Source organism: Eptatretus burgeri, chromosome 10, assembly GCF_056783735.1.
Source record: "Eptatretus burgeri isolate ZD-2024b chromosome 10, Ebu_testis_v1, whole genome shotgun sequence".
Lineage (NCBI taxonomy): Eukaryota > Metazoa > Chordata > Myxini > Myxiniformes > Myxinidae > Eptatretus > Eptatretus burgeri.
The window spans coordinates 28441757-28467888 of NC_140970.1; the positions used below are offsets into that span (position 1 = coordinate 28441757).

At 43.4% G+C, this 26132-nt stretch overlaps 2 protein-coding genes across 8 annotated transcripts in view; both read right to left on the reverse strand.

Moving 5' to 3' along the window:
- The window catches only part of LOC147018174 (uncharacterized), a 40272-nt gene extending 25550 nt beyond the window's left edge, over positions 1–14722 (reverse strand). The window contains exons 1-4 of the mRNA XM_085897595.1: positions 14435–14722; positions 7771–7826; positions 7518–7677; positions 3020–3217 (exon numbers count right to left, since the gene is read on the reverse strand). Coding sequence (XP_085753721.1) covers positions 3020–3217; positions 7518–7677; positions 7771–7826; positions 14435–14672 — 652 coding nt within the window. The 5' untranslated portion in view covers positions 14673–14722. The remainder of the gene's footprint in view (positions 1–3019; positions 3218–7517; positions 7678–7770; positions 7827–14434) is intronic.
- Positions 14723–15592: 870 nt separating this feature from the next.
- Positions 15593–26132, reverse strand: part of BUD23 (BUD23 rRNA methyltransferase and ribosome maturation factor) — a 31464-nt gene continuing 20924 nt past the window's right edge. For 4 of the 7 annotated variants that reach the window (XM_085897602.1, XM_085897599.1, XM_085897598.1 and 1 more), the window contains 3 exons: positions 19020–19115; positions 18578–18663; positions 15593–18173 (listed from right to left, as the gene is read on the reverse strand). In XM_085897602.1, coding sequence (XP_085753728.1) covers positions 17785–18173; positions 18578–18663; positions 19020–19115 — 571 coding nt within the window. In that variant the 3' untranslated portion in view covers positions 15593–17784. Of the gene's footprint in view, positions 18174–18573; positions 18664–19019; positions 19116–26132 lie in introns of all 7 variants that reach the window. The other 3 variants (XM_085897604.1, XM_085897601.1, XR_015062299.1) reach the window with 2 other exon arrangements.

A 26132-nucleotide genomic window follows, 5' to 3' on the forward strand; every position in this document is an offset into this window, starting at 1 on the left:
CAACCTGTCCGAGCCAGCCTCCATCTGCTTGAACAAAATCCTGTTTGCCAAGTCAAGCAGCATACCATTATCCAACAATGATGACTGATGGTGAGTTGCTAGTTATGTGTCATTTTTACAATGATTACCCTCGCCGAAGGATTCAAAGAGGGTATTGCAATTGGGTCCGTTTGTTTGTTTGTTTGTTTGTTTGTTTGTCCGCACAGACCGTTCGTGTTTTTCTCCGCAGCCGCTTTCGGTAAAAAAATTTGACCTCTATCTCTGAAACCGCACCAAGGCTAAAATTGAAACTTGGCACACAACAGGTACTCTTCATGGAGAATGAGCGATTTTTTTAAATGATGTCATAGGCGCCCTCGTTATGACGTCATAATTGCATATGTAGAACGCCACATCCGATCAGAATGAAAATTTTTGAGGGTCATCTCGGGGTAAAATGGTCCACAGAAAAAAAAATCATGATGTCATCGGTCACGTGATTCAGCAGCCATATTGTTGTGGAAGCAAGGATTTTGTAAGATAATGTCAGGTTTACTAGTGCCAGCTTGAATTGAGATACGTGTCAAATTGGAGTGAGACCTCAGATGTTTGAGGTCCATAGAGTTAGAGATGTGGGAGGAGGTTCTATTGGCAGGAATAGGAGAAGAGGGCAAGGGTGGGGGAGTGTGGAAAGGGATGTGGGATGCTGAGGAAGCAGAGAGGGGGCAGAACACGGGGAAGCAAAAGAGGAAGAGGGTCGCTGGCCAAATGGTAAGAGGGCAGGACTTTGGCCAAGTGGTAAGAGGGTGGGACTCTGGGGAAGTGGTAAGAGGACTGGCGCTGGGGAGGTGGTAAGAGGGCCGAACGCTGGGGAAATGGGAAGAGGACCAGACGCTGGGGAAGTGGAGAAGGTATAAGGAAGGAATTGATGCTGGGAAAGCGGAGCGGGGGTGGGATGCTGGGGAAGCGGACAGGGTGCGGGACCCTGGGGAAGCGGAGAAGGTATAAGGAAGGAATTGATGCTGGGAAAGCAGAGAGGGGTGGGATGTTGGGGAAGTGGACAGGGTGCGGGACCCTGGGGAAGCGGAGAAGGTATAAGGAAGGAATTGATGCTGGGAAAGCGGAGAGGGAGTGGGACGCTGGTGAAGCGAGAGGGGGTGGAATGCTGGGGAAACGGACAGGGTGCGGGATCTTGGGGAAGCGGAGAAGGTACAAGGAAGGAATTAAAGCGAGGGTGGTGAATAATGGGACAGAGATGATTGAGACATGGTGCGGGATCTTGGGGAAGCGGAGAAGGTACAAGGAAGGAATTAAAGCGAGGGTGGTGAATAATGGGACAGAGATGATTGAGACATGGTGAGTGGGTATGGGAAACAGTTGGGAATAAATAAAAATGGGTAGGCCCAAAACTATCCGAGCTTGAGATGCAGAATTAAAATAAATACAGAATGAGCATGAAAAAATACACAGGAGCGAGCACTCGATGCAAAAAAACAATCGACACAAACAGACAACTTAAAATCTATGGCAGTTCAGACCATGGCCGGATTTAGGACGGAGCCAGTGGAGCACATGCTCCAGGGCCTCAACAAAATGGGGGCCTCCACAGTTTTTGTGAAAATACATTTTTTTGTTTAAATAAATACCAATTTCCTTCCAATCTTAAAAACGGTAGTAGTTTTAACAAAATCTGTAATTTTGTCAAAATAAAACTTCCAAAATGCATATTGGCTGCATGTTCGCTTTAACAAAAAGATCTAAGCTGTGCGGAGGACATGTGGATTTCAGTATGGCTTTACACGCAGAAAAGCAGACCAATTACTGGCTCAGCATCTTGAAACGTGCTGTAAGTGTTATTAAGTTTATCACTTATCAAGTTTTACTTCCATTTGAATAAAATAATGTAAAACAAGCGGGATTACGTTTCGAGGCAACGATCAGATTATTGAGTCGCCAGCAAATGGTAACTACCTTGGGCTAATGGAACTACTGGCAGGGTTTGACCCATTCCTAGCTGAACAAATTAAGTTGAACGCTAACACTGGAAGTGGTATACAAACTATCTGTCGTCCACAATTTGTGAAGAGCTCATTAACGTCATGGACAAACGAGTCAAGGATGAAATGGTTTTGCCTCAAGAAATCGATATCTTACATGCTCCAGGGCCCCTACGTACCTAAATACGGCCCTGGTTCAGATGAATCCGGTATGATTCCATAGCTTTTTGGAAGCACATCTCTCAAAGGACCAAGGGGAAGGAATGACGACAAGGAAAATGGAAATGGAAGAACAGACGAAGACAGACTTAAAAAAAAAATTACGTCTGGGAACCAAAGATATTATACAGAAATTCTCATTTAAGTAACAATAGAATCCCAATGCAGGTCTGCAAAGGAAGCTCGAGTGTGGTGAGATGGGTGTACGAGTACAAATATGGTGACATTGAACGGTCAGTCGAGCCTATTTCGAGCAAAGTTCATTTTATAGAGCAAAGCACTCAACATGATGGCTTATGAGATCAACGTCATCACATTTGTACTTCAGATGCCAAGCTTTTGCAAAGGGCTTGGTAGTATGAATGTTCACGAGTAGGCCAAAGCTCGGATGATCAGTTCTGATTCAATCACACTTGGATCGGATTCTTGCCACGGCCCAACTTGTATCATGTTCTTGGTAAATTTCCTCTCATTCACGACCTGCTGTTGCCTCCATCTTTTTCTAAAGCACAGTTGTTGAGCAAACCATGAAAAGTGATGTCTCCAAAGATGTTTTGAGCTGAAATCAGTGTATATTTTAAGTTTGAGGCAGTGCATCTTCATGATAAAATTGGTGACAGCAATGGTAAAAGATTGATAAACCGACCAATCAGCATGGCAATAATCTCCCTAAACGAAATTCTTGATAAAAACCAACAGTTCAACCTTTGCCATAAAACCCTCGATTGGCCGATAATTGGAAAAAAAAAGAACTCGTTTACCAGAGAAAGGTGTCCCACACAAAAACCAGGTATTGCTGGTGAGTAAGCTCCAGCTCTCTCTACCTGCTGGGCACAAACAGCGGAAGGTCCACAGAGCAGCTGCACTTCGCTTCTGTTCTCTCTGCTCTTTGTCCCTGCTCACTTTTACTGCTGCACGCCTCGCCTTTCCCGAGTACCACCTCGCGGCCTCCCAGAGACACGTTCCAGAATTGAAACAAGGAGCAGAAAGGCAAGGATCCATTTTCTGCTCACACAATCTCCCTGTATGCCAGTGAAAACAACACACACATAAACAAACTGTCGAATTACTCCATGCAGTGTTCAAGTGAATACTTAAATATGAATAAAATAATGGTTTTAAAGATTGTTAAAAAGATTCTGGAAGTTTAGCACTATTAAAGCAGTCTTAATTAATACATCACTCTCATTAACACTACCCTATCTGACATGTCCAAGTATTGCTAAACGAAAGGGTTATGGAAGTGAAAAGAAGGCGACTAGTGCTCTCGAGTGTTCAAGTATACAATTCAACTTAAATACTAGAAGGGCATTCGGAAAAGTTCATACCTCCGCCACGCAATGCCTGATCCAGTAGAACATATTGGGCCCAAGGACTTTTTGAAATATCATGTATATATCGTTTTTGGTCCCATCTCTCAATGGTGAAGGAGAGGAGGAGATTGGGACCATACTCTATGCAGAGCGTTGGTGCTGCTTAAGCAGTCTCCTTGGCTATTGGGCACAATCCTGGAGGGGTCGCCACTCCGACACCGTATACCAGCATGGTGGCACTCATTTTGCCAACCTCGAAAGGATGACGGCCGAGTTAACCCCACCCGGTTTTAATTCAATAGCCGAGCGGGATTTGAACTCAGGATCCTAGGATCCAAAGCCCACCACCCTAACCATTAATCCAACACCAGGTTACACAAACAAACAGACAGACAAACAAGCCAGTAGGTGGACATGGGTAGTCGCCTACCCAATAGAACCTGACGCGATGGGCCCGCTCAATGGGGGACTGACCTGAGGATTAAGCACAAGAAAATTAATGATTCTTGCTTCAAGGGTTAATGCTGCAGATTGTTTTTTCGTTAAAATACCCCCACATTTAGAGGTTTTTCGGCCGTTGCTAGGTAACGGAGGGGTCCATAGGAACGGTTCTTTCTCACACATAACTAGGACATACCATGAACCTACCATACCAGTTTCATGTATATCTGACTCATAGTCTCTGAGATATAACGAACTTTGTTTTTCTTATTGTTTTCGACCAGGGTTCATTCAAAGTCTATCTTCTCCGACAGTTTTCATAGGATCCGGATGGAAATTTTTTGACAATATGGCTGAATGTACTGCCCACAGTCGCTCGTGGCCCGATTTTTGATTTTCAAAAAAATTAATTTTTTATGATTTTTCAAAAATTTCAAAGTCCCGTTGCTCGGCAACGGTGGTGTTCATAGCAACGGTTCTCATTTGCACACAACTAGGTCATGGTATGAACCTACCCACCAAGTTTCATCGAAATCGCCATTGTATTAACTGAAATCACCATTTTAAATACTGATAATAAGGGAAGAACAAATCTCAAAAAAAAAAACATTTTTGGATTTTTTTTTTTTCCGACTCGATCGACTACCCAACAGGGGTGAAAACAAACTCCTTCCACCTTCAGTGATGGAGGTGAAAATATAGATTGTAAAAGTTGTATAAATAAACTTCGGGTTTTACCGTCGTTGACACAGTGTCTAACACACCACCCGATCTAACGTGTTACATTAGTTATTTGTGCCTGTTGTTTGTGTCCTTAAGGACATCCTTAAAAACAGTAGGTTTCCTGTTTGGAATATTTTTAAATTTTGCTTCACTGCCAGGCAGGCAGACAGAGTAAAAATGTTATGTCATTCCTCTCTGCACATGTGCGATCAGGACGAATTCAGAGACCAAGTCTGGTAAAACGGCATGTTCTTTTTCCGATTTATTAGTGTTCAAAATATTAGATTCAATTTAAATAAGTTGTTCCTTCTCGATCATAAACTGATGTTAACAGCCAGACAGATGGACGGACATTAACAAATATTGCTTAACCCCGCTTCTTACTCCGTGTGTGCAGGATAACAACACACAAACAAACAAACATACAACACACAAACAAACGACAAAAACACATAAATGAGCAAATTATCACATCAACAACAAAGATGAACAAACAACACACACAAACAAACAAGACAGCACATTAAATAATGTGGAGCCTATTTGTCAGGATATTTCGATTACAGTACATCTGAGAACCAGTGCACTTACACTCATTCACTCACAGACACAAAACACACTTACAATAGCTTTTTGTGGGGCCTCCTCCATAAGGAGTAGAGAGAGTATAACACACGGACAAAAAAAAACAGACACAGAGATGACAAGTTACAAAACACAGGATTAATCATCTCAAACTTGGACAGAATGTATATTCAGGGTACAAAATTAACCTGCGGTTAAATCACATGTAAACATGTGACGGTTATAGTAGATAACTTCGTTGAGGTGGTTTAAGGCCGAAATTTTAAACTTGGTCTGCCTCAAGGCTCACGGATTACTTCCACCACGAAGGTGGATGGAGGTTATGTTTTCACCCATTTGTCTTTTTGTCTGTCTGCCTGTGAGCAGAATATCTCAAAAAGTTTTTGGTGGACAGAAGACGTTGGATGTGAGATAAGGACGATTCGATTTGGTTTTGGTGAAGATCCGGATCTGGATCTGATAATTTCTTAAGTGACGTTTCATCATTGAGAGATGGGGCTAAAAACGATATCGTACTGTATAGCACGATATCTCAAAAAAGTTATGGACGAGTTATGAAAAAAACTTGGTGGATGATTTCGATAAGATATAAGAACAAGCCGTTTAGATTTTGGTTCAGGTCAAGATGTAGATATAACCTATTAGTGGAATACAAAACGTAAACTGTTCAGCCTGGCAGAGGTATGCACTCTACCGAGTGCCATCACAGTTACTTCAAGTACTGATTTGTTTGTAGATCTTGCAGTCCATGGAATTTTTAACATGAGTCTCCAACACCACTTTTCAAAACAGTCAATCTTCTTACTTTTTTCTTTTTCACTGTCCTTGACTCACATCCATACATTGCAACTGGAAAGACAAGATTATTCACGAGCCTTCTCTTGGTTGGTGTTGTCACCTCTTTGTCTTTCCAGATCTTTATCAATCATGACATTGCTATTCTCCACAATGCTAACCGTTCATTAATTTCTCCTCCACATTCTCCACCCACTTCAATCTTCGAATCCAGGAAGATGAAACTTTCCACCATTTCTGTGATCATCTCCCAATATGAATACATCGATCTTCTCGGTTGGCAATATTTTAATCTTTTTTTTATTTAGGTTTAAATAAAGACCAGCTTTTTCACTTTCCTTCTTCACTGTCTGCAGCAGTTTAATCAAGTCATCTTTACTTTCTGCCAACAGAGTGGTGTCATCAGCATACCTTAGGTTGTTGATGCATCTTCCTCCAATACCAACAGCCTCTATGTCATCCAAGATTCATTTCCTCATGATGTATTCACTATACAGATTGAACAAGTAACGGGACAAGATGCATCCCTGTCTGACCCCTTATCTAATTGCAAACCATTCTGTCTCTCCATACTCTGTTGTTATGATGGCTTCTTCTTTGATGTACAGGCTTTTCAGCAGACATATCAAAGACCGAGAACATCCCTGTTTCTCTCAATATAATCCACATCATTCATGATCAACACAATCGAACAGCTTGCTATCTATCGATACCATAAGAGTCGTTTGTGCGTTTATGTGCATCACCATTTTTCTCAGAGATGGCTGAATGAATCTGTCAAATTTTCAGAGGTTCATCAGTGAGTGCCAAGGAGTGCTTTAGGTCAAAAAAAATTTGAAAACTTATGAAAAAAAAAAAGTCGGATTTAAATTATATAATCGGAAATGACTGGGCCAATCTCCACCAAATTTTGCATATGTGCTCAGGGGTCAGGTCATGGGCACAAATAATTTCACCCTCACTCCACCCCCCGCACCCCCCCCCACATACGGTGAGAGTCGAGAGGGGGACGTGATTTTCACCTGTACACAGAGAATAGTGCAAGTAGCTTAACCACCGACCCCTGACAGTGGGGGTGGGGGGGTATGGGTATTGAGGGTAGGAAAATGATGAAAACAAGCGGGTATTGCTCGTACAGTAAGTATTAACAAACGCATAAACACAAACACACAACACGTACACAAACAACAATCACACAACACACACACAATATTCTTCCATATTATATATTGGTGCAAAACCGTAGCTCCTTTGCTCCTTTCTGGATTATATCTCACCATTCACCCTCACCAATACATGGCCAAGGTCCATCAGATGAGGTCATGCCAGGAACGTGTCCAAAACCATGAAAAAAAATACCCTTATTAAACCGGTTGCTGACAGCTCGTACGTTTTGGTTTTCACTGTTGCACCAGCATCAAATCATATCGTCTTTCCCAGCTCAAAACAGCAACTTGCATTGTACCAGTGGTTCCAGGAAGGCAGAGGCAGCGAAACGAGTCCAGCAAGTCAATGCAGCGGGCACCGTGGCGGCACGGAGATGAGAAACACTCATCGACCTGCCATTGGCAACGGTTGCCACGGTAACCAGGCACACAAAAACACCTCCACTCGTCTCCAACCACCTAGTGGGGGAATTAGTGTTGTACGTTGTTTATCAAACAATACATCATTGACACTTCTCATCCAGTTTAGCAATACAAGCTTGCTGTTCTTACCTTACACAAACCTTGGTTTTGGCATGGCCGTGAAGAACAAGGGTCTCGGGGAACACCTGTGGAAGGGGGTGCAGTAAATGGTTAGAACTCGTAATCGAGTTCGCCAGGCCAGGTTGCCCGGAGCTTGAGGTTACAGGACGTACAGGGACAGCTGCTTCTGGGGCACGTTCAGGAGGGGCAGTGTGACAGGGTCAGGGTCTTGGCCAATACATTTTTTTTTAAAGTCACATTACAAACACAGAGTGAAAAAAACAATGGAGAGCAGCTGTGTAACGCGGTACCCAATCATCAATACCATTGTTACCGTGCGACTGCAGCCAGACCGAGTCTGAAGCTAAATGTGAAGTTCAGCTTTGGGAGGGGGAGAGAGGGAGGGAAAGGAGAATCTCATGGATTTGTCTCGGGTTAGAAGGTTAGGGGTGAACCCCAGCGGGGATGTTAAGTATAGAATAACACCGACTGACCGCAGCAGCTGTCAATCGTGACCTCAAAAGGTCGATTATAGTTTTTATAGGAGGCAGAAGGGAAGAGAAGGATTAAGAATAATTCAGGAGAACTCATCTAACTCTCATATTATTATTAAGAGAGGTCTTCCATGCTCTATAAAAATTAAAATATATTAAACTAGAATGCCCCCAAAAAAACTCACCTGGATCAGGAGCAACAGTCGCTCAAACCTCCTGCAGTTCCCTTTAGACTGAAATTTTTAAATGCCATGAATAAACTTTGGCACATCAAGGGTGATGAAGGTTGTGGTCAAGTTTCATTGAAATTCTGTGTGTAGTTCAGAGAAGAGCGAATACCTGTTTTAGGGGGGTCATAAACAGGTGTCCTGACAAGTGTCCCAGTCCCAGCTGATGAGAAACATCCCCACAACATCATCCTGCCACCACCATGCTTCACAGTAGGGATGGTGTTCACAGTCGTAGGGATGTTTCTTCGCGGTACGTTGTGTATGGGGAAACCGTAATCTGGTTCTCCCATCCAATCGAGGTGAGAGCACCTTGCTCGTTTCAATCTGGCCTGAAACAAGTCTCCAATTTTATTTTATCCTTCCAATATCTTTGAATCCACTTCTCCATCTGAGTGTCCTACTATCCTCCAAGTGAATCTCGTTAATAAGATTAGTTGAAGGTAGCCTGAAAATTTTACCTGCTGCATGTAGCAGGTCAACAAGAGCTTTGTTGTTGTTGTTGTTGTTCGATTTTTGAAATGTGCACCCATGAGTTGGACAGCTGCCAGACCACACCCACATCTGTCACTTGATTCCACCCACCATGGCACCCAGAAGAAATGATATGGCTGCCATCTCCCCATATGATATGGCTCGCATGAACATGTGCAGGTTGTTACGAACAAAAAGGTTTATTATAACAGAGAGAGAGAGAGCGAGAGGGCAGAAGAGGACACACACACACGTAGATCATTTGGTTCCCAACCTTTTCAATGCATGGACCACCTTGGTGTCTGTATTTTTCCTATGGACCACTTACCCCCTTTTTTCACAACATTTCAAAACGAATTTTTTTGTGCAAATACCAGACTAATAGTGATGTTACGCACAACGAGCATTTTTGTGTAGTCTAAAAAAAGCAGACCCTTCTAAATGTGTTTAAATTAGTTTTAAAATGATAACAATACAAAAACTCAACAATTGTAATATTATTGTTTCATATTTTAAGTGATATAAGTACATGGAGAGAGTAAAGTATGAATATAACTTACTCAACTTGATGAAAGCTCTGGGCTTGAATCTTCCCTGTCAGTCCATCAATGTGAGAAGAAATTGTGGATAGACAGGCACGAATGTCAAGTTCTGTCTGGAGCCGAGATCTGTACTTTGTTTTTAAGGCTGTTAAGCAAGAGAATGCAGCTTCACAAGCATAGGTTGTTACAAATGGAAGCAATATTTTTATTGCTTCACCTGACAGTTCTTCATAGTCCTTTTCAGCGGACAGCCAAAAGGCCCTGAGAGATTGCTTTCTGAATTTTACCTTCAGGCTGCCATCACATGACAAATCCACCAGCTGATCTTGGACTCGGCAGCCAAGCTTTGTGTTTGAAACGACATCTTCGGAGAGCGGTGGACAGATCCACTGCCACTCGTCACCTGAAATGTCTCCGAAGTGGGTCTCAAATTGCGTACCCCAGGAAATAAGGTGAGCAGTCAAAAATGCTTTGATGCTGGGCAATCAAATTTCAGAATTACTGAGAAATTCCGTGAGCAGCGGAAACATTCCAGTAATTCCATTTTCCAAGCGAGTTCGCCACACACCCAGTTTCTTTATGAATCCCATCTCTTTGTCATTAAGCATCAAAATGTTTGAATCTTTGCCTTGCAATGAAAGGTTGAGATCATTGAGAAGGTTAAATATATCAGCTAAATATGCAAGTTTGGCAAGAAAGAGTTGGTCTTTGAATTGGCTAGCATGGCTGTAGCTCGCGTTTGTTAAGAATTCCTCCAGTTCCTTGTGCAGCTCAGATTCACGTTGCAAGACTCGTCCACGTGACAGCCAGAGGATCTCGCTGTGCAGAAACAGGTGGACGTGATGAGCTCCCATTTCATTACATAGTGCAGCAAAAAGCCAGTTTATAGTTGTGGCTCCAAGTGGTGAGCTGCTGAGGCTTCTCTGTGCACAATGCAATGGGTTACTTGTACTGCTGGGGCAACTTGTTTTACTTGCTGAATCACACCTTTGTGCACTCCCGTCCTTGAACGTCCATCCGTCGGTGCATATCCCGATACAATCCGACCACTTTAAACAATGTGCGCATATGTAGGAATCAATAGCTTTGAAGATTTCTTCACCAGGTGTCCGCGTTTACAAAACAGGAAATCTTCAACAATTTTACCTTCCCAAGGATACCGCATGTAAACCAGTAATTGAGCGAAACCAGCAACTTATGTGGATTCAGTTGAATGGTGAATCTCTTACCTCGAAGATGTTGAACAAGTTGCTCTTCTATATCGAGTGACGTGTCTTGAATACGACGACAAACTGTATTATTTGAAATTGGAATGGAGGCAAGTTTGTTTTTTTTCAACTGCTTCAGAGCCAAATAAACATTCATACACATCCCTCACACAGGGCATCACAACTGTGTGGGATTTTTAGACTTTGCAATCCTCAGCAAAACAGGAAAGATGCTTCCAAACCACTATTAAGTAAAGTTGTCATTTTACTCATTGAAAACTCCTGATAGCAAAGTTCCCATTTCTTGCGTTGAAAAAAACTCAACGTGGCTTCTTTTCACATTCTGGATGCTTTGTACATGAATGGTGGTGAAATTTTGTGGGTTTAAGCGCTTCATTTGACAATGCCTCCTGCCAAATAACGCACTGTGGCTTTGGTTCATCCTCGGATCCAGCAAATGTAAATCCCAATGCTAAATATTCTGGATTATATTTCCGACACAGAGGCTTCCTTTTCTTTCAAGGTGGCTGATGAGATTCCTTGATTCCAGTCGTAGGCTCACGCTGGTCTCCGCTACCACTCGCTCGTACAAGACATCTCTCCATTTTGCAATGCACTGTGCTCACTGCTCATCAAGTCAAACCAGTCGCGATTTTTTTTTTTTTTAATACACTCCAGAAATATGAAGACGAGTTTGGTGGGATGCAGCACAAAAGTACAAAAATGAATGCACAGTGTACAGGATGTGACGTAACACTGTGGTAGGCTATGATATACACAGGGGTTCACATAACTGGTACTCAGGTACTCATCCGTGGTAAAAAAAAAAACTAAATGCGTTCTTCAAAGATACTCCGAGAGGTCCAAAGCGTACGAGCACAACAGAGGCTTTTAATGGAAGGTTTCCTCAGCTAGGGAAGGCATTATTCTTCCGTCATAATTGATATACTGTAATGTGATTTCAAAATTTAGGTGCACAAAATAAAGGTTGTAAATGACAACACTATAATTTGTTATATTATAACTTATAAGATTAAAAAAAAATGGATCGAAGGAGAACACATGAGTGAAGAGGAGGAAAAGGTTTTCTCAGCTGCTTTATGTAAGATTGTTCCGTGATAATTCTGATAAATGAGACTGCAATTTCAAAATCAAGTTTATAAATGATAACATTAAAATTTACAAGTCATATTGAAGGTTTATAACATGAAATTAAAAAAAAAATTAGATCTAAGGAGAACACACCAGCAAGGAGGAAGAGGAGCTTGAAGAGCGAAAAAAAAACGAGCGGCTCGGGAGCGGACGTTGTGAGAGAGCACTAACAGGATCAGTAAGATGCATACTAAGCTGAGTGGGCTTGGGAAAGCGGACAACCACACTCAAAGCTGACTTTATTTTTTGTGAGTACCAAACCATTCCTGCTGGTACTCATTGAAGAACCAAATTAAAGAGCAATTGTGTGAACCCCTGATATACGTCATTGTTGAACACGAACGGAAAGTTAATATTTACGCTCGCCAAAGGAGAGGGTATTGCATTTGGGTCCGTTTGTTTGTTACATGGCAAAAAATTTTTTAACAAGTATGTTGGTCTGCAGTGTTTGTCTGTCCGTTTGTTTGGCCGCAGTTTTCAAGCAATAATTTTGAATTTTTGTGTGTGTGTAAGTGACCGGCCAAGGACAGCAACGTTTAATTTTAGTGAAGATCTAAATCCAGATCCAGATTTGAGAATTTTAAAATTGATTATACACCATTGAGAGATTGGGCTAAAAACGATATATAGCATGATATCTCAAAAAAGTTGTGGATGAATTGTGATAAAACATGGAGGAAGAGTTGGTTAGGTGACGAGAACAAGCCGATTCGATTTTGGTGAAGGTCCGGATTGAGATCTGACCTATCAGTGGGATACAAAATTTAAACAGTTCAGCCTGGCAGAGGAGGTATTGTTGCAGGGCCGGGTATCGGTGGTGAGCACGACCGCTAAAGGGAGCAGTAGAGTCGGCTCCACCGAACACACCGGAATTTAGGTCGTGACCCTCGGATAAGTCCGAAAGGCACGGGTCCCTTATCGGACCATGAATCGCCAATAATTCGACCGCGTGGGGTAGGGTCAATTGCCAAACTTCAATATACCTAATTACCCAAGCGGCAAAGCTACCGGGGAATTAACACCCTCGACGGACCTCGAGTAGAACGAGCCGTTACCGTGCCAGAACCGTGTGTAACCCGAGCGGAGGTCACCAAGGCCCGTCAGTCCAAATGAATAATTTACAGCCTCGCTATTTCTCAAACCCACACCATGCTAAGCCAATGAAAGAAACACAGAAACGAGCTGGAACATTTAAAATAATTACCCCCGTGTGGGGGTGACGGTCATCTCTATAATACCACAAGTTCTCAATGTTCAGTTATGACCGAAGACTACTGCGCATCTCGACTGCGCAGTTTGGTTAAAGATGACTCGGCATTTTGGCACGCGCACGGAATTATATTTTGAAAATAAATGCCGACGTTTACATTTCGGGCTTTGAAACTTTTGCACCGGTGGAAAATGTATAAATATACAAGGTCAGCTGCTATGCAATGACACCATTCACTAACTTTTACCATGCCCAGTAGAGAATATATAGCCTCCTGAAGGTAGGGCAGTTTTTGCAAACTTTGAAGTCACGTGACGCGAAAACGAAAGCGAAATTCGAAAATCCGTCCCAACCAAATTTAGATATTGTCCCATACATTATTCATATGCCACAATAAAATTCAAGATTGCTTGAGAAATGTAGGAGATAGATTTTGAAAATCGTCATTTTCGCATTTTTTGCCAACTTTGAAGTCACGTGACACGAAAACGAAAGCGAATATCGAAAATCCGGCCTGACCAAATCTAGATATTGTCCCATAGATTCATATGCTACAATCAAATTCAAGATCGCTTGAGAAATGGCGGAGGAGATAGAATTTGAAAATAGTCATTTTCGCAACTTCAAAGGCCTCGTGACCTTGGCCTTCGGTGACTTTGAAAGTCATACCATCGTGTACATCTCATCGACCTCTATCAGGATCACTAATGACCAGATCTCCCGCTTCAACTTCATTGTGAACAGACGGACGGATCGAAGGACATCGACACCCATATTATGTCATGCTCGAAGAGATGACCTAAAGATGACGGATGTCGTGGAGGTAAACTGAACGACCTCCATTTATCGAGTAAACATGTACAACCTGAAAGTAAACTTTTGGGGGGGGGGCAGTAACTTACAGACCACTTGCCATTTACTCACAAACCACAGGTTGGGAACCAATGGTATAGATTAAATGGAGTGATGAAAATACTTGATTACCAGTGGTTTTCATTTCTATCCTGAGGAAGTACATGATTGTGGGACCAGGCTTCTCTCACCTGAGTACGAGGTTAACAGACCCAGCTATAAAAGTACGAAAGATGTCCAATCAAAGCCTCGACATGGTGAAGGACAGAAATTTTCAAGACCATGACCCATTGAGGGACAGACGTGGCTGTTAAGATGTCCGGCAACAGGTGTGGAAAAAAAACATGAGGGAAGAAAGAAATGTGGGAAGGTGATGGATGATGATGATAAAAGGAGGTGGAAGGTAAGAAAAGTGAGATTGATGAAGGTAATGAGGTAAGAATTTGGGAATATGTGGATCTAGCGAATGAAAACAGCATCGTCGGGAGAGAATTAAATGTTAAACATTGTAAAAAAAAAAAAAAAAAACACTTACCGATCGATCCGGCTGCAGGGAACAGAAGAGTGAGACATAGGGATGATATAGCAGGACAGAGGTAAGGGACATGGACTGCAGAAAAAGCCGGAGAGAAAAAACGAACGAATGAAGGCGTCGGGAAGAAGAGCAGAAGGAAATTCGGTGCGAAAGTAACGAACGGGGTTAAAAGGAGAATAAGGAAGATTATTAGGAGGCAGTGGGGACTCGAACTCGGAACTCTTCGCTCTTTGCTCATGTTTTCTCCATCGTTGTCCCCTCTTGTCGAGCCCGCTCTTCGCTCGAGCTCACCATGCCCATCCCTGCAACACCCCCCCCTCCAACCCCTTCGCGTTTAAACCCTCTCATTACCTCGGCCTGCTTTGGACAGTTTACATGAAATATAAAATAGATTATAGAAATGAAACAAACAAACGTTATCAGTCTCAATGCACCACCTCGCCTTGGATGTTGGTGCAATAGATGCTTCTTGTTGAGAAAAGGAGAAACAAACAAACAAACAAACAAACAAACAAACAGGGAAAACACCAAGATGCTCACATCGCCTTGGCAACAGCATCAGCTCATGAATATGAAGCAGCATGTGTTTTTCCCATCACAATGCAGAGGTTTTTACACACCTGTATCGTGTTTCATGTATGTGGGCAGGAAGTTCTGGAAGGTGTATTGATGTGCACAGTGACCCCCTCCCCCCCCCTTGAGGATTTCATCAATCCTGATGAACCTTGTATCTCGTGTACGTAATAGAGACAAAGCATGTTTACCTCCACCACCAAAGGTGGACGGAGGTTATGCTTTCACCCGTTTGTCTGTGAGCAGGATATCTCAAGTTATGGACGGATTCGGACAAAACTTCGTGGACAGGTCGGGTGCGTGACGGACTAATCGAATCGATTTTGGTGAAGATCCGGATCCAGATCCAAGAATTTTAAAACAGATTCACCTTTGATGGGGGGCCAAAACGATACATAGCATGATGTATCAAACTGTTGAGGACGAGCTGTTACGAGCTTGGTTAGGGTCGGGAGGTGATTATTCGGGTACCCCATTCTCATTATTCGGACACCAAAACATTCTGGAGGGTACCCTATTGGTTTTCTACAGATTATTAGCAGAAGGACACTTAAAAACTGTTCTCAAACAGCTCACATAACCATGTTCAGTGATGGTTACATTATTTAATTCGTTTCAAATTAAATTATTGTGTGTGCACAAAAACAATTATATTCTCCCTTGTTTCCCCATCCACTTTTGGGTGAGCACACATAACACCAGGGGGCAATATTTTTGGTGGCACACACAAACAAACGTTCAAGCGAGATCATTCTTCCGCCAGCTTTTTGCAATCACTTGTCTCATTGACAAAACTTTCAACGTCGGATCGACTCCACATAGAATTTTTAATTATTATTGATAACTGCCGTCATAGGTCGTAGTATGGCTCCGACGTCATAGGTAATGAAATGTCATGTTTTGCTGAACATCTCCAAAACTGCTCAATGAAATATTTTTTTGAAACTTGGCACATATCAAACTTTATTCCCCATGGGGAGTTAACGATACTTCCTGAATCTGATCGACAACCCACTTCTATTGAAGCATTACATTTATGACATCAGTCATGTGGTTTGGCAGCCATATTGGATTTTAGCTCAAACCACCCAACTAATCAACGTGAAACTGTCATCGACGAGGCATGGGGATGAAAGTTTGACAGCGAAAGTCATGGGTCATATGGTGTGACAGCGATATTGCATTGAAGGAAAATCTAAAAAAAATTCTCAAACGGCTAAACCAATCGATGCCAAACATCAGATATATGATTGACTACAATTGGGGCATACAGGTTGATAACGATGATGTAATTGGTCATGTATGCCTTGTATTGGCTTAATGGTTAGGGTGGTGGGCTTGGGATCCTAAGATCCTGAGTTCAAATCTCTTTTCTGTTGAATTAATACCAGGTGGGGTTGATTCTGCAGGTCATCCTTCTGAGGTCAGCAAAATGAGTGCCAGCTTTTCTGTTGAATTAATACCAGGTGGGATTGATTCTGCTGGTCATTCTTCCGAGGTCGGCAAAATGAGTACCAGCTTAAAAATCTTCTCCGAAACCCCTTAACCCATGAATGGGAAACTTTAGTCGTATGAGCTACTTTTTATCCATGCGAAATAAAGTTTGATAACCAAAACATCACAGCTCACATGGTTTGGCAGCCATATTGGATTGAAGGAAAAACTTTTTTTGTCAGACCGTGATGTCACCGTGACAAAAATATGTTCCCCATGGGGAGTCAATGAAAAATTAGATCTCATTTATGTTCGTTGAGCTGTTTGAGAAAACAAATGTTTTTTTTTTCCTTCAATCCAATATGGCTGCCAAACCATGTGACTGATGAGGTTATCAAACTGCATGCCAAATGGGTCGTGTATCATATGTAAAATACCGCATTAATAGGTTAAGCGGATTCAGAATTTTTTTTTTAAATATGGCTGCCAAACCACATGACTCATGACGTTTTAGTTATCAAACTAACACATAATCTCGTCGATTACATACCAAAAGTTTTGCTTTGTTTAACAAAAAATAAAATAAGGATATATATATATATATATATATTTTAAAGTTTTCACTTCGATCCAACATGGCTGCCAAACGATGAAAACTGTAAATTCATACTATTGAAATTCATTGTGGCTTAGCTTTGGAAGCACCTATGAGGAAATTCCTTTTTGCAGTTACAAGTGGCACTTCTTGGGATCGACTAGGCATGAGAAATATAGTTTGATGGAAATGACGTAATAGTATGGCATATACATTGGCACAAGCAGCATGAGATGGCAGTCGTAGGATGGCATTGTCATTTAATGGGCGGTGTGCGATGGTATTGTTTGGTACCCGGCGTAACTGCTCGCAGTTATAAGCCACAGTTCGAGTTTGCAATTGAAATGGGTTTTCCCTCTTTACTGTTACAATCTTCCACTAGGAAGATGGTGGAGGATTCCAGTCTTTTTGGAGGCCCTTAGTGGACGACATCCCAAGGAAATATGTTGCTGAGTGATTTAATGGGACTATGCCAGCAGGAAGCACACCTGATACAGCAGCTACTGATGGGGGTGACCACTGCCACACACCACGAAGGTGGGTGGTTGCCACCACACTAATGATGAGTGCCTGCACAGCTGATAAAAGGAGCAAGTTTAAGATCATACCCCAATTTGATAGATCTCCACAAGGGGTTAAGAGGCACCACTCACAAGGGTCACATGTCAGGGAGTTCCCACAAGCTCACATTAGAGACCAGTCATGAACAAGTTTCTGCTTTCATGGCTTTATGAGCAGGATGCAATGTTCATATCAATTTTGTGCTAAAATTCCAACACCACCATAGAAACATTTGCTGGCAAAGATAGGAAACAACAAAGGTAAGAAATGAGAAGAAATAAGAAAACATAACATTGATTGTTATGTTAATGGAGAGGTGGAGGGGGCATTGATGGTTCTGTAGAGGAGAAGTGGGGGGGGGGGGAGTTGGCATTGATGGTTCTGTTAATAAAAACATCAGAGGATGAAAAACCCAACTCTTTATTCTATACATCACGTAATACATGTTCTTGTCCCTTTGAACAGATGACTTTATGTACATCATCAAGGAGAGAGATAACAGTGCAATGTGTGGACAAGAATCAGAAGCAAAATTTTCTGCGTCGTCCCGTGTACTTGCTGTTGTGTCTAACATCCCTATGGTGGGGAGTCAGTAATGGGGAGGTATGTAATCACAGTTCAGTTATCAAACACTTGTTCCATATTAAAATTATAAACAATCAGCAACTTTAGTGCAAGTCGAGCTTTGCTTAAGAAAATAAAGACGACATATCCTCAGTCAACAGTGATCCACAACAGGATTCTTCAGAGGGCCAAGGAAGCTCTACAACAGTTACCAAACGGACATCAGACATAGTGTACACAGTCTGCAATGGAAGAGCCTCAGATGGTTTTTCGAGTTAACCATTCAATAGAAAAAGCAAGTTATGCGACGAATAACAGAGCTGCAGCTCGTGAAGGAGCCTTGACGACATCTGCATAAAAAACAAGTAAACAAAAAAAACAATATTTAATTTGGAAAATGTACAAGACTTACTTGCCCTGCAGTCTTTGTCTTTCCTTCTTCTCCAAGATCCAATTCCGGCTCTTTTTCACAGACTTCCCCTTCAAGCTGCTGTATCGTAACCTGACAAAGGATGAAGAAGGCCAATGTACAACATGCTGACGTGCCGAAATGGCCCGAGATCCTTGAAGACACTTGTTAAGCCATTGAATATTTCAGAGGAAATGAGCAAAAGGCCCCAAAATACATTTGAAACATTATTGTTGAAGCAATTTTAAAATGCATCAAGTCTCAAAAGAGCGAAAAAAAAAGAGAAACAAATGTCTGTGGAAGAAAAACTACAAGAATAATCTCCTACTGGCATATTGTAGATATGACCTTTAAACATAAATTCTCAATCAAAAAGAAAAATACGAACAACACAACTGCTCTTACAAAAGCAATAATCTTCCTCATGAAAAAAATGAGGCAAAACACACCTGCTGTTTGTGTACTGAACTCCTTCCTGAGCATCTTCATCGACCAGAGCCTTGGGAAGAGAGGCTGTTCCCCCAGAAAACAAACAAAGAAAAAACCTGGGAAACACGAAGAAGAGGAAGCAGAAGATTAATAATAAAAAACACAGAACAGAGAAAGAAAGCAACACTGCAGGTTACTGCAAGAAATTGCAATAGTCTTGGCACTTAATCGCAATCGTCCAGGTCTGAATGGCACGTCTAACATTGAACAAGACGATGTGGCGACATCTGTCAGATGAGACTGCCAACAATGGGAGAAAATCTATCACAACGAATGCCAATTACTGTAGACAAAACCAGTCCTTCAACTTGTCCTCGATTAACTGATGTTGCAGGAACTACGAGGACTGAAAAAGTGGAGTCACGGGCAACTATCAAAGCCTCCTGGTAGTAACACCTCGAGGTGAAAGAAGGAACACTGAAACAACTTCAAATTTAGCATTTCTAAAACCTGCAAAACCACAAAAAGCCGTTTTATTCTCAAAATATACCTGGTGTTGGCTCAATGGTTAGGGTGGTGGCTTGGAATCCTCTGATCCTGAGTTCAAACCCCACTCCACTGTTGAATTCATACCAGGTGGGGTTGACTGCCTGTCATCCTTCCGAGGTCGGCAAAATGAGTGCCAGCATGCTGGTATACTGTCGGAGTGGCGACCCATCCAGGATTGTGTCCAATAGCCAAGGAGACTACTTAGGCAGCACCAACGCTCTGCATGGAGTATGGTCCCGATGGATGGATTCTCAAAATATGAATGAGGGTCTCAGTACTCTGCACACCATCTTTGTTGCTTAGGAATCACGGGATATGGTCACGTGTTCAAATGACAATCGTTAGAGTTCTTTAACCCCATACATACCAGTTTAGCGCATGCCCACATGCACAATAGATCATGTAATTGTTGAAGGACTGTTCCAGCATTCATTCCAAATGCCTTTTTGGCAAAAGGGATGCGCAGAACTCCTGATCGCAAATTTACACGCAACGTAATTGCCTCATGAAATAATTGTTCAGCACGTGAAACTTATGCGCCTCCTTAGGTTTTCAGAGGTGACGTGAGGCATTCTGAACAAATTCTAAACAGTCTATCCAAGACACTCGTGTGTGGCGCAACCAAAAACACAATGACTACATTCTTTACAAATCCATTACAATGCCACATCTGTCAGACAATGAGAGGAATTATGTCATTGGACACCTTCAAGAAGGGTCTTCCATTAGCCATGTTGGAATGCTCTAATGTGAGGAGAGGAACTGTCTTACAGCTTCAGAATGTTATCAAGCCACTGAATGAGGAGATATGCCAAGACACGGAAGTCCCAGGATAACGACTCCCGCTCAGGACCAATACATTTGCATGTCCCCTCTACGCAATCGGTTTGAAACTGCTCAGGGTACTGCAAACACAATCCCTGGATCTCGCAGGACGAGTGTCAACACAGCCCTGAGGAGTTTCTGTGATGCAGAAATCCGTCTGTGCTCATAGTCTTCTTCAGAATCCAAGCACGCTTGCATGGTTAAATCGGCACGGCCGATGGACATGTATGCAATGGGATGCATCATATGTATCACATAAATTGAAGAATCCAGGTTTCTCCTTGAAAGGCATGAATGCCATCCACGGGTCAACAGAACACGCAATGACCGATATGCTCCAGTCTGTGTCCAGGGAGCTGCAAGTTTTGGACATGTTCGTGCCACGACGTGGGGTGATATTATCGATTCGGCGGTGGCGGGAATCGCACCCTACTCTTGACAGCGAAATGTTGAAGATTCGGCGTCACTTAACAGCACCGCCGTCTCAGGGGTTACAACACCAGCTGGTTTGGCACAGGCCTCGGATCACGATACCAAAGTACACCTTTGCCTTGCCAGTTGGTGAAATAGACCCCGGTTACAGACTGGGTTTGTCAGAGACCGAGCGAAGTCTGCCAATCCGTAACAATTTTGGTTTTATATACAAATCGAGCGGTTGTTCCTCAGCGCGGCACGAATAAACTCAAGGCGGCAACTTTCATATGAATCAGCCAGATTTATCGGGGAAACACGACACAAGCAAAACATTCACGACAATGTTATAATTAATCTATAACCCGCTCTCAACTCGGGAGCTACGGATGCGGGTTTCGAAAGGAGCCCAAGCGAAATAAACCTGAGACAACATGCAGACAAGACACGGAGTACTTGGTGATGCCTCACGGATGAGAGGAAGTGTTGAAGGAACGAATGCGGCTCGTGAGAAGCCGATGTCAACGGATTCGCGCGCCCAAGCTTGAGCACGCCGCGTGGCAAGATGGTGCTCGTACTCCTTCTCCCGGCACCGCCCGCGCATACAGCTTCAGCGCGTCCAGCACCCGTAAGGTCGACGGCACAAGATAGGAAGATATATAGTGTGTTCCAGCTGGTTTCTCACAAGGTCCAGTATACAAATCCAGGCCTGGCCTGTTCACCAGACTAGGCTAAATTGGGGTCTTGGGTTCGCAGGCTGGGTTCATGGCCGAGGAGGAACAGCCGGCCAAAACCACTCTCCACAAAGCCGATCGCCGACTCACACAAGCAGTTCCCCTTGCCTTTCGGGGCGGGCCTTATCCACGAAGCAGATCGTAGACTCACACAGCCGTCCCTCTCGAAGCAGATCACCGACTGACACCAGCAGCAGGCAGACAGACCTCATGCAGTTCCTCTTGCCTTTTCACGAAGTAGATCATAGACACAGCCATCCCTTATACAGCAGATCACGACTCGACACTCAGACAGTTACTCCCTTGCTTCTTGGGGCTCGCTTTTTTGTGACACCTCCGGGTATACGTGATTGGTCCATCCCTCGAGTCCGCAGCCGCTCTCCACCAATCGGCTGTCGACACGTCTCGCCGACCGTCACTCTGAGCGCTGGGCGGGATTAGTTATAAGGGGGGAAGGAAAAAGAAGCAAGGTGCCTCTCGGTACACCACCACTGTATGAACACTGGACAGCCTGCTACACCTCCCGACACACACGTTACGTCCAATTACTGAACAACCTGGCTAAACATGTATTTAAGAGGGGATCTGGGCTGATCCTATATTTAATAACCCACTTTTAAAAGGGCCCATTTCTGCAACAATATTGCCAAAACCTTTCACACCAATTTGATCCATATCCATGGCAATCTGACAGCAGATCAATACATTAATATGGGATCTTGCAGCAACATATGTTGCCTGCCCTTAACAACGTAGTCCAGGAATAATCTTTGTGCACGATAATACTCCTGCTCACAGGGTCTTTTGAACAAGGAATGTTCTTGTCAATGCCAACATTAATGTCATGACACCCTGGCTTGCCCTCTCACCAGATTTAAATCAAATTGAACATCTCTGCGATATCATTAATTGTCATGTTTGAACCTTGCCAAGACAGCCACGGACTCTCGATGAGCTGCAACAGGAGCCGATTCAGGTATGGAATACCATTTCCCAGGCTCAGATTCAAGTACTCATTTGGTCAATGTCAAGACGGTGCAATGCAGCGATTGATGCTAGAGGTGGACGTACCTGGTATTGACATTATTACTTTCACGTTGGATCCCGATGTTAAAACATCATTCACAATGCAGCATTCCGTGATGAAGTCACAATTAAATGAAGATGTATTTAATTAGCATTTATCTCCGTCAGAGGTTTACATGTCATCTGTTTCCCATGATGTCACACAATGAAATCGCATCAACAATAATCACACATGTTAAGTGTTTTTGTGGCGGAGAGCACCATATTTTCTGGGGTACAAACCACGGCCGTGTATCAACTGCACTCATGTTTTTCGCCCTCAATAAATATATAAATAAAACAATAAAACACTTCCAGTGCATTCACTGCACCCATGTTTTTCACCCTCTAAATAAATGAATATATCGATCATTTTATTTTCTGATCTAGATCTAAATACGTTTATACATCAACTTTGAACGGAACAAAGTAACTGAGGTACACTACATGGCCAAAAGTATGTGGATACCTGCTCATCCCACATCTCATTCCAAAATCATGGGTATCAGTCGGAGTTGGTCCCCCAACCTTTGCTGCTACAACAGCCTCCACTCTTCTGGGAAGGCTTTCCACGAGATGTTGGAACATTGCTGCGGGGATTTGCTTCCATTCAGCCACAAGAGCATTGGTGAGGTCGGGCACTGATGTTGCGCGATTATGTTTGGCTCGCAGTCGGCGTTCTAAGTCATGCCAAAGGTGTTCGATGGGGTTGAGGTCAGGGCTCTGTGCAGGCCAGTCAGGTTCTTCCACACCGATCGACAAACCATTTCTGGATGGACCTCGCCTTGTGCATGGGGGCATTGTCATGCTGAAACAGGAAAGGGCCTTCCACAAACTGTTGCCACAAAGTTAGAAGCACAGAATAGTCTTGAATATCATTGTATGCTGTATTGTTAAGATTTCCCTTCACTGGAACTATGGGGCCTACCTGAACCATGAAAAACAGCCCCAGACCATTATTCCACCTCCACTAAAAACTTTACAGTTGGCACTATGCATTCGGGCAGGTTGTGTTCTCCTGGAACTTCCAAACACAGATTTGTCCATCGGACTGCCAGATGGTGAAACGTGATTCATCGCTCCAAAGAACGCGTTTCCACTGCTCCAGAGTCCAATGGCAGTGAGTTTTACACCACTCCAGCCGACGCTTGGCATTTCGCATAGTGATCTTAGGCTTGTGTGCAGCTGCTCGGCCATGGAAACCCATTTAATGAAGCTCTCAACGAACAGTGATTGTGCTGACGTTATTTCCTGTAAGTTTGAAACTCGGTAGCGAGTGTTGCAACGGACAGACTATTTTTTTCCACGCTGCGCGATTCAGCACTCGGCATTCCCATTCTGTGAGATAGTGTGGCAGACCACTTCACGGCTGAGCTTGTTGCGGCTGTTGCTCCTAGATATTTCCCCTTCACAATAACAGCACTTACAGTTGACTGGGGCAGCTCTAGCAGGGCAGAAATTTGACGAACTGACTTGTTTGAAAGGTGGCATCCGATGATGGTGCCATATTGAAAGTCACTGAGCTCTTCAGTACGGCCCAATCTCCTGCCAATGTTTGTCTTTGGAGATTGCATGGCTGTGTGCTTAATTTTATACACCTGTCAGCAATGGGTGTGGCTAAAAAAAAAAAAAAAAAAAAAAAAAGCGCTGAATCCACTAATTATAAGGGGTGTCCACATACTTTTGGCCATGTAGCATATTAACATGCCTACTCCCATGTCCACTTAATTTTCCCTAACAGCCTTATTGTCATTTTCAAGAAGTTAAAGAGAGGGGAGAGGATACCAAGAAGTTTTTATTTTTTTTCTTTCTTATTGTTTAATATTACAAAGAGGATTTTTTTTGTTCCAAGAAAAAGGAGGAAAAGGGATTCATTCCGGTATCATACACATTTGTTATGGATTGGTGGTCCTGAAAATGGCCATTGGGGTTTGATAAAGCTTTTCAGCTACACCCGAGGAAATCCTTGTCAGTGCTTTCATCGTTGAAGACGGCATGCAATTCCTTGTCCGAATCAGGGTTGAGCAAGTCCCCGTTGCTGTCACCATTATTTGCAGCCTCCTCTTCCCAAATAATGTTGTCCTCTGTGCTGTCCATGTTGTTGGAGATGCAGCATTTCAGAAATGCTCGTGTGATGATGTCCGACGGTACCTCCTCCCACACCTCGACAATCCAGCCACAGTTCGTCGAAAGGTGGACCTTTCTCATCCTCCAGCTCTCGGTGTAGGTCTTCTCCACACTCATTATAAAAGTCGAACCAGCAGCAACGTAGCCCGTCTTTGAATGGCTTGTTGATGGACACATCGAGGGGCTGCAGGGGCGATGTCATCCCACCGGGAATGACAAGATCGGTGTTGGTCCGACGGAGCAGTGCTTTGGCATCGTCGGTATTGTGACACCTGAACACATCCAGGACGAGCATGCTCCGTTATCGGGAGAGACCGCCATCCGGCCTACTACTCCAGACCATATGCACCCAGTCCTGGACCAGTCCCTCGTCTATCCACCCCTTCTGCTGTGCATGAACAATGACGCCGGCTGGAAACTTGTCTTTGGGCAGTCTTCCTCTTTAACACAACATACGGGGGAAAGCTTGCCACTGTCTGCATTGGAGGAGAGCATGACAGTGAATTGGTCCTTCTCATGACCAGTAGTGTTGATCATCACATTGCACTCCCCCTTCACTGTGATGGTGGTCTCTCTCGGTATGTCGAAGGTAAGGGGGGTCTGGTCGGAATTGCTGATCCTGCTGAGGGAATATTCATGCTCTCGGCAAAGGTTGATGATGTAGGACTGAAAACGCGTCATCTTATCAGCGATATCATTGGGTAGATGCTGGGAGATGTGTGTGCAGCATCGAACCGACAGTTGATGGTGTGCCATGAAGCTGAAGGCCGACGGACTGGCTGTGAAGTCCCCAATGCCATCCTTCTTAGCTAAGCTCTTCGCCTTCAGCCTGAAAGCAAGTGTCAAGATGGTGGAATTCTCTGCTTTCTTCTCCTGGACCCAAGTGACGAGACAATCTGAGCTGAGGCTATTTCACTGACTTTCCCCTCAGCGCCTCCTTCTTCCTTGGCATATTTTCTATCGTTACCTTATTTGTTCTCCAGCCCCACATGACGGACTTGTCCATGCCGAATCACCTCCCAGCTTCCCAGTTCCCAACCTCTTCTGCAGACCGGCAGATGGAGAGTTTGAACGCCGTAACATCTTGATAGATAGAATGGATGATACGTGACGTAATCTGGTGATGTAAACCGAGGCACTCACGAAGCACAAAGCGGCCCTTCTCTTGGGTCACGTGACCGCCCCCAGCCTGTTGTCGGATACACGCAAGTTTGCGCTCAAGCTTATTTGAGGTGGGTGCTTCGTTATTAGACTAGCTATTTTCAGGGGTTCATATAAGTGGTATTCAAGTACTCATCCACGGTAAAAAAAAAAAAACACTAAATACTTATTTCAAAGTTGCTCTGAAAGCTCAAAAGGCATATGAAGCACAACAGAAGATTTTGATAAGTTTTCACAGCGAGTGCAGGTGAGATTCTAACG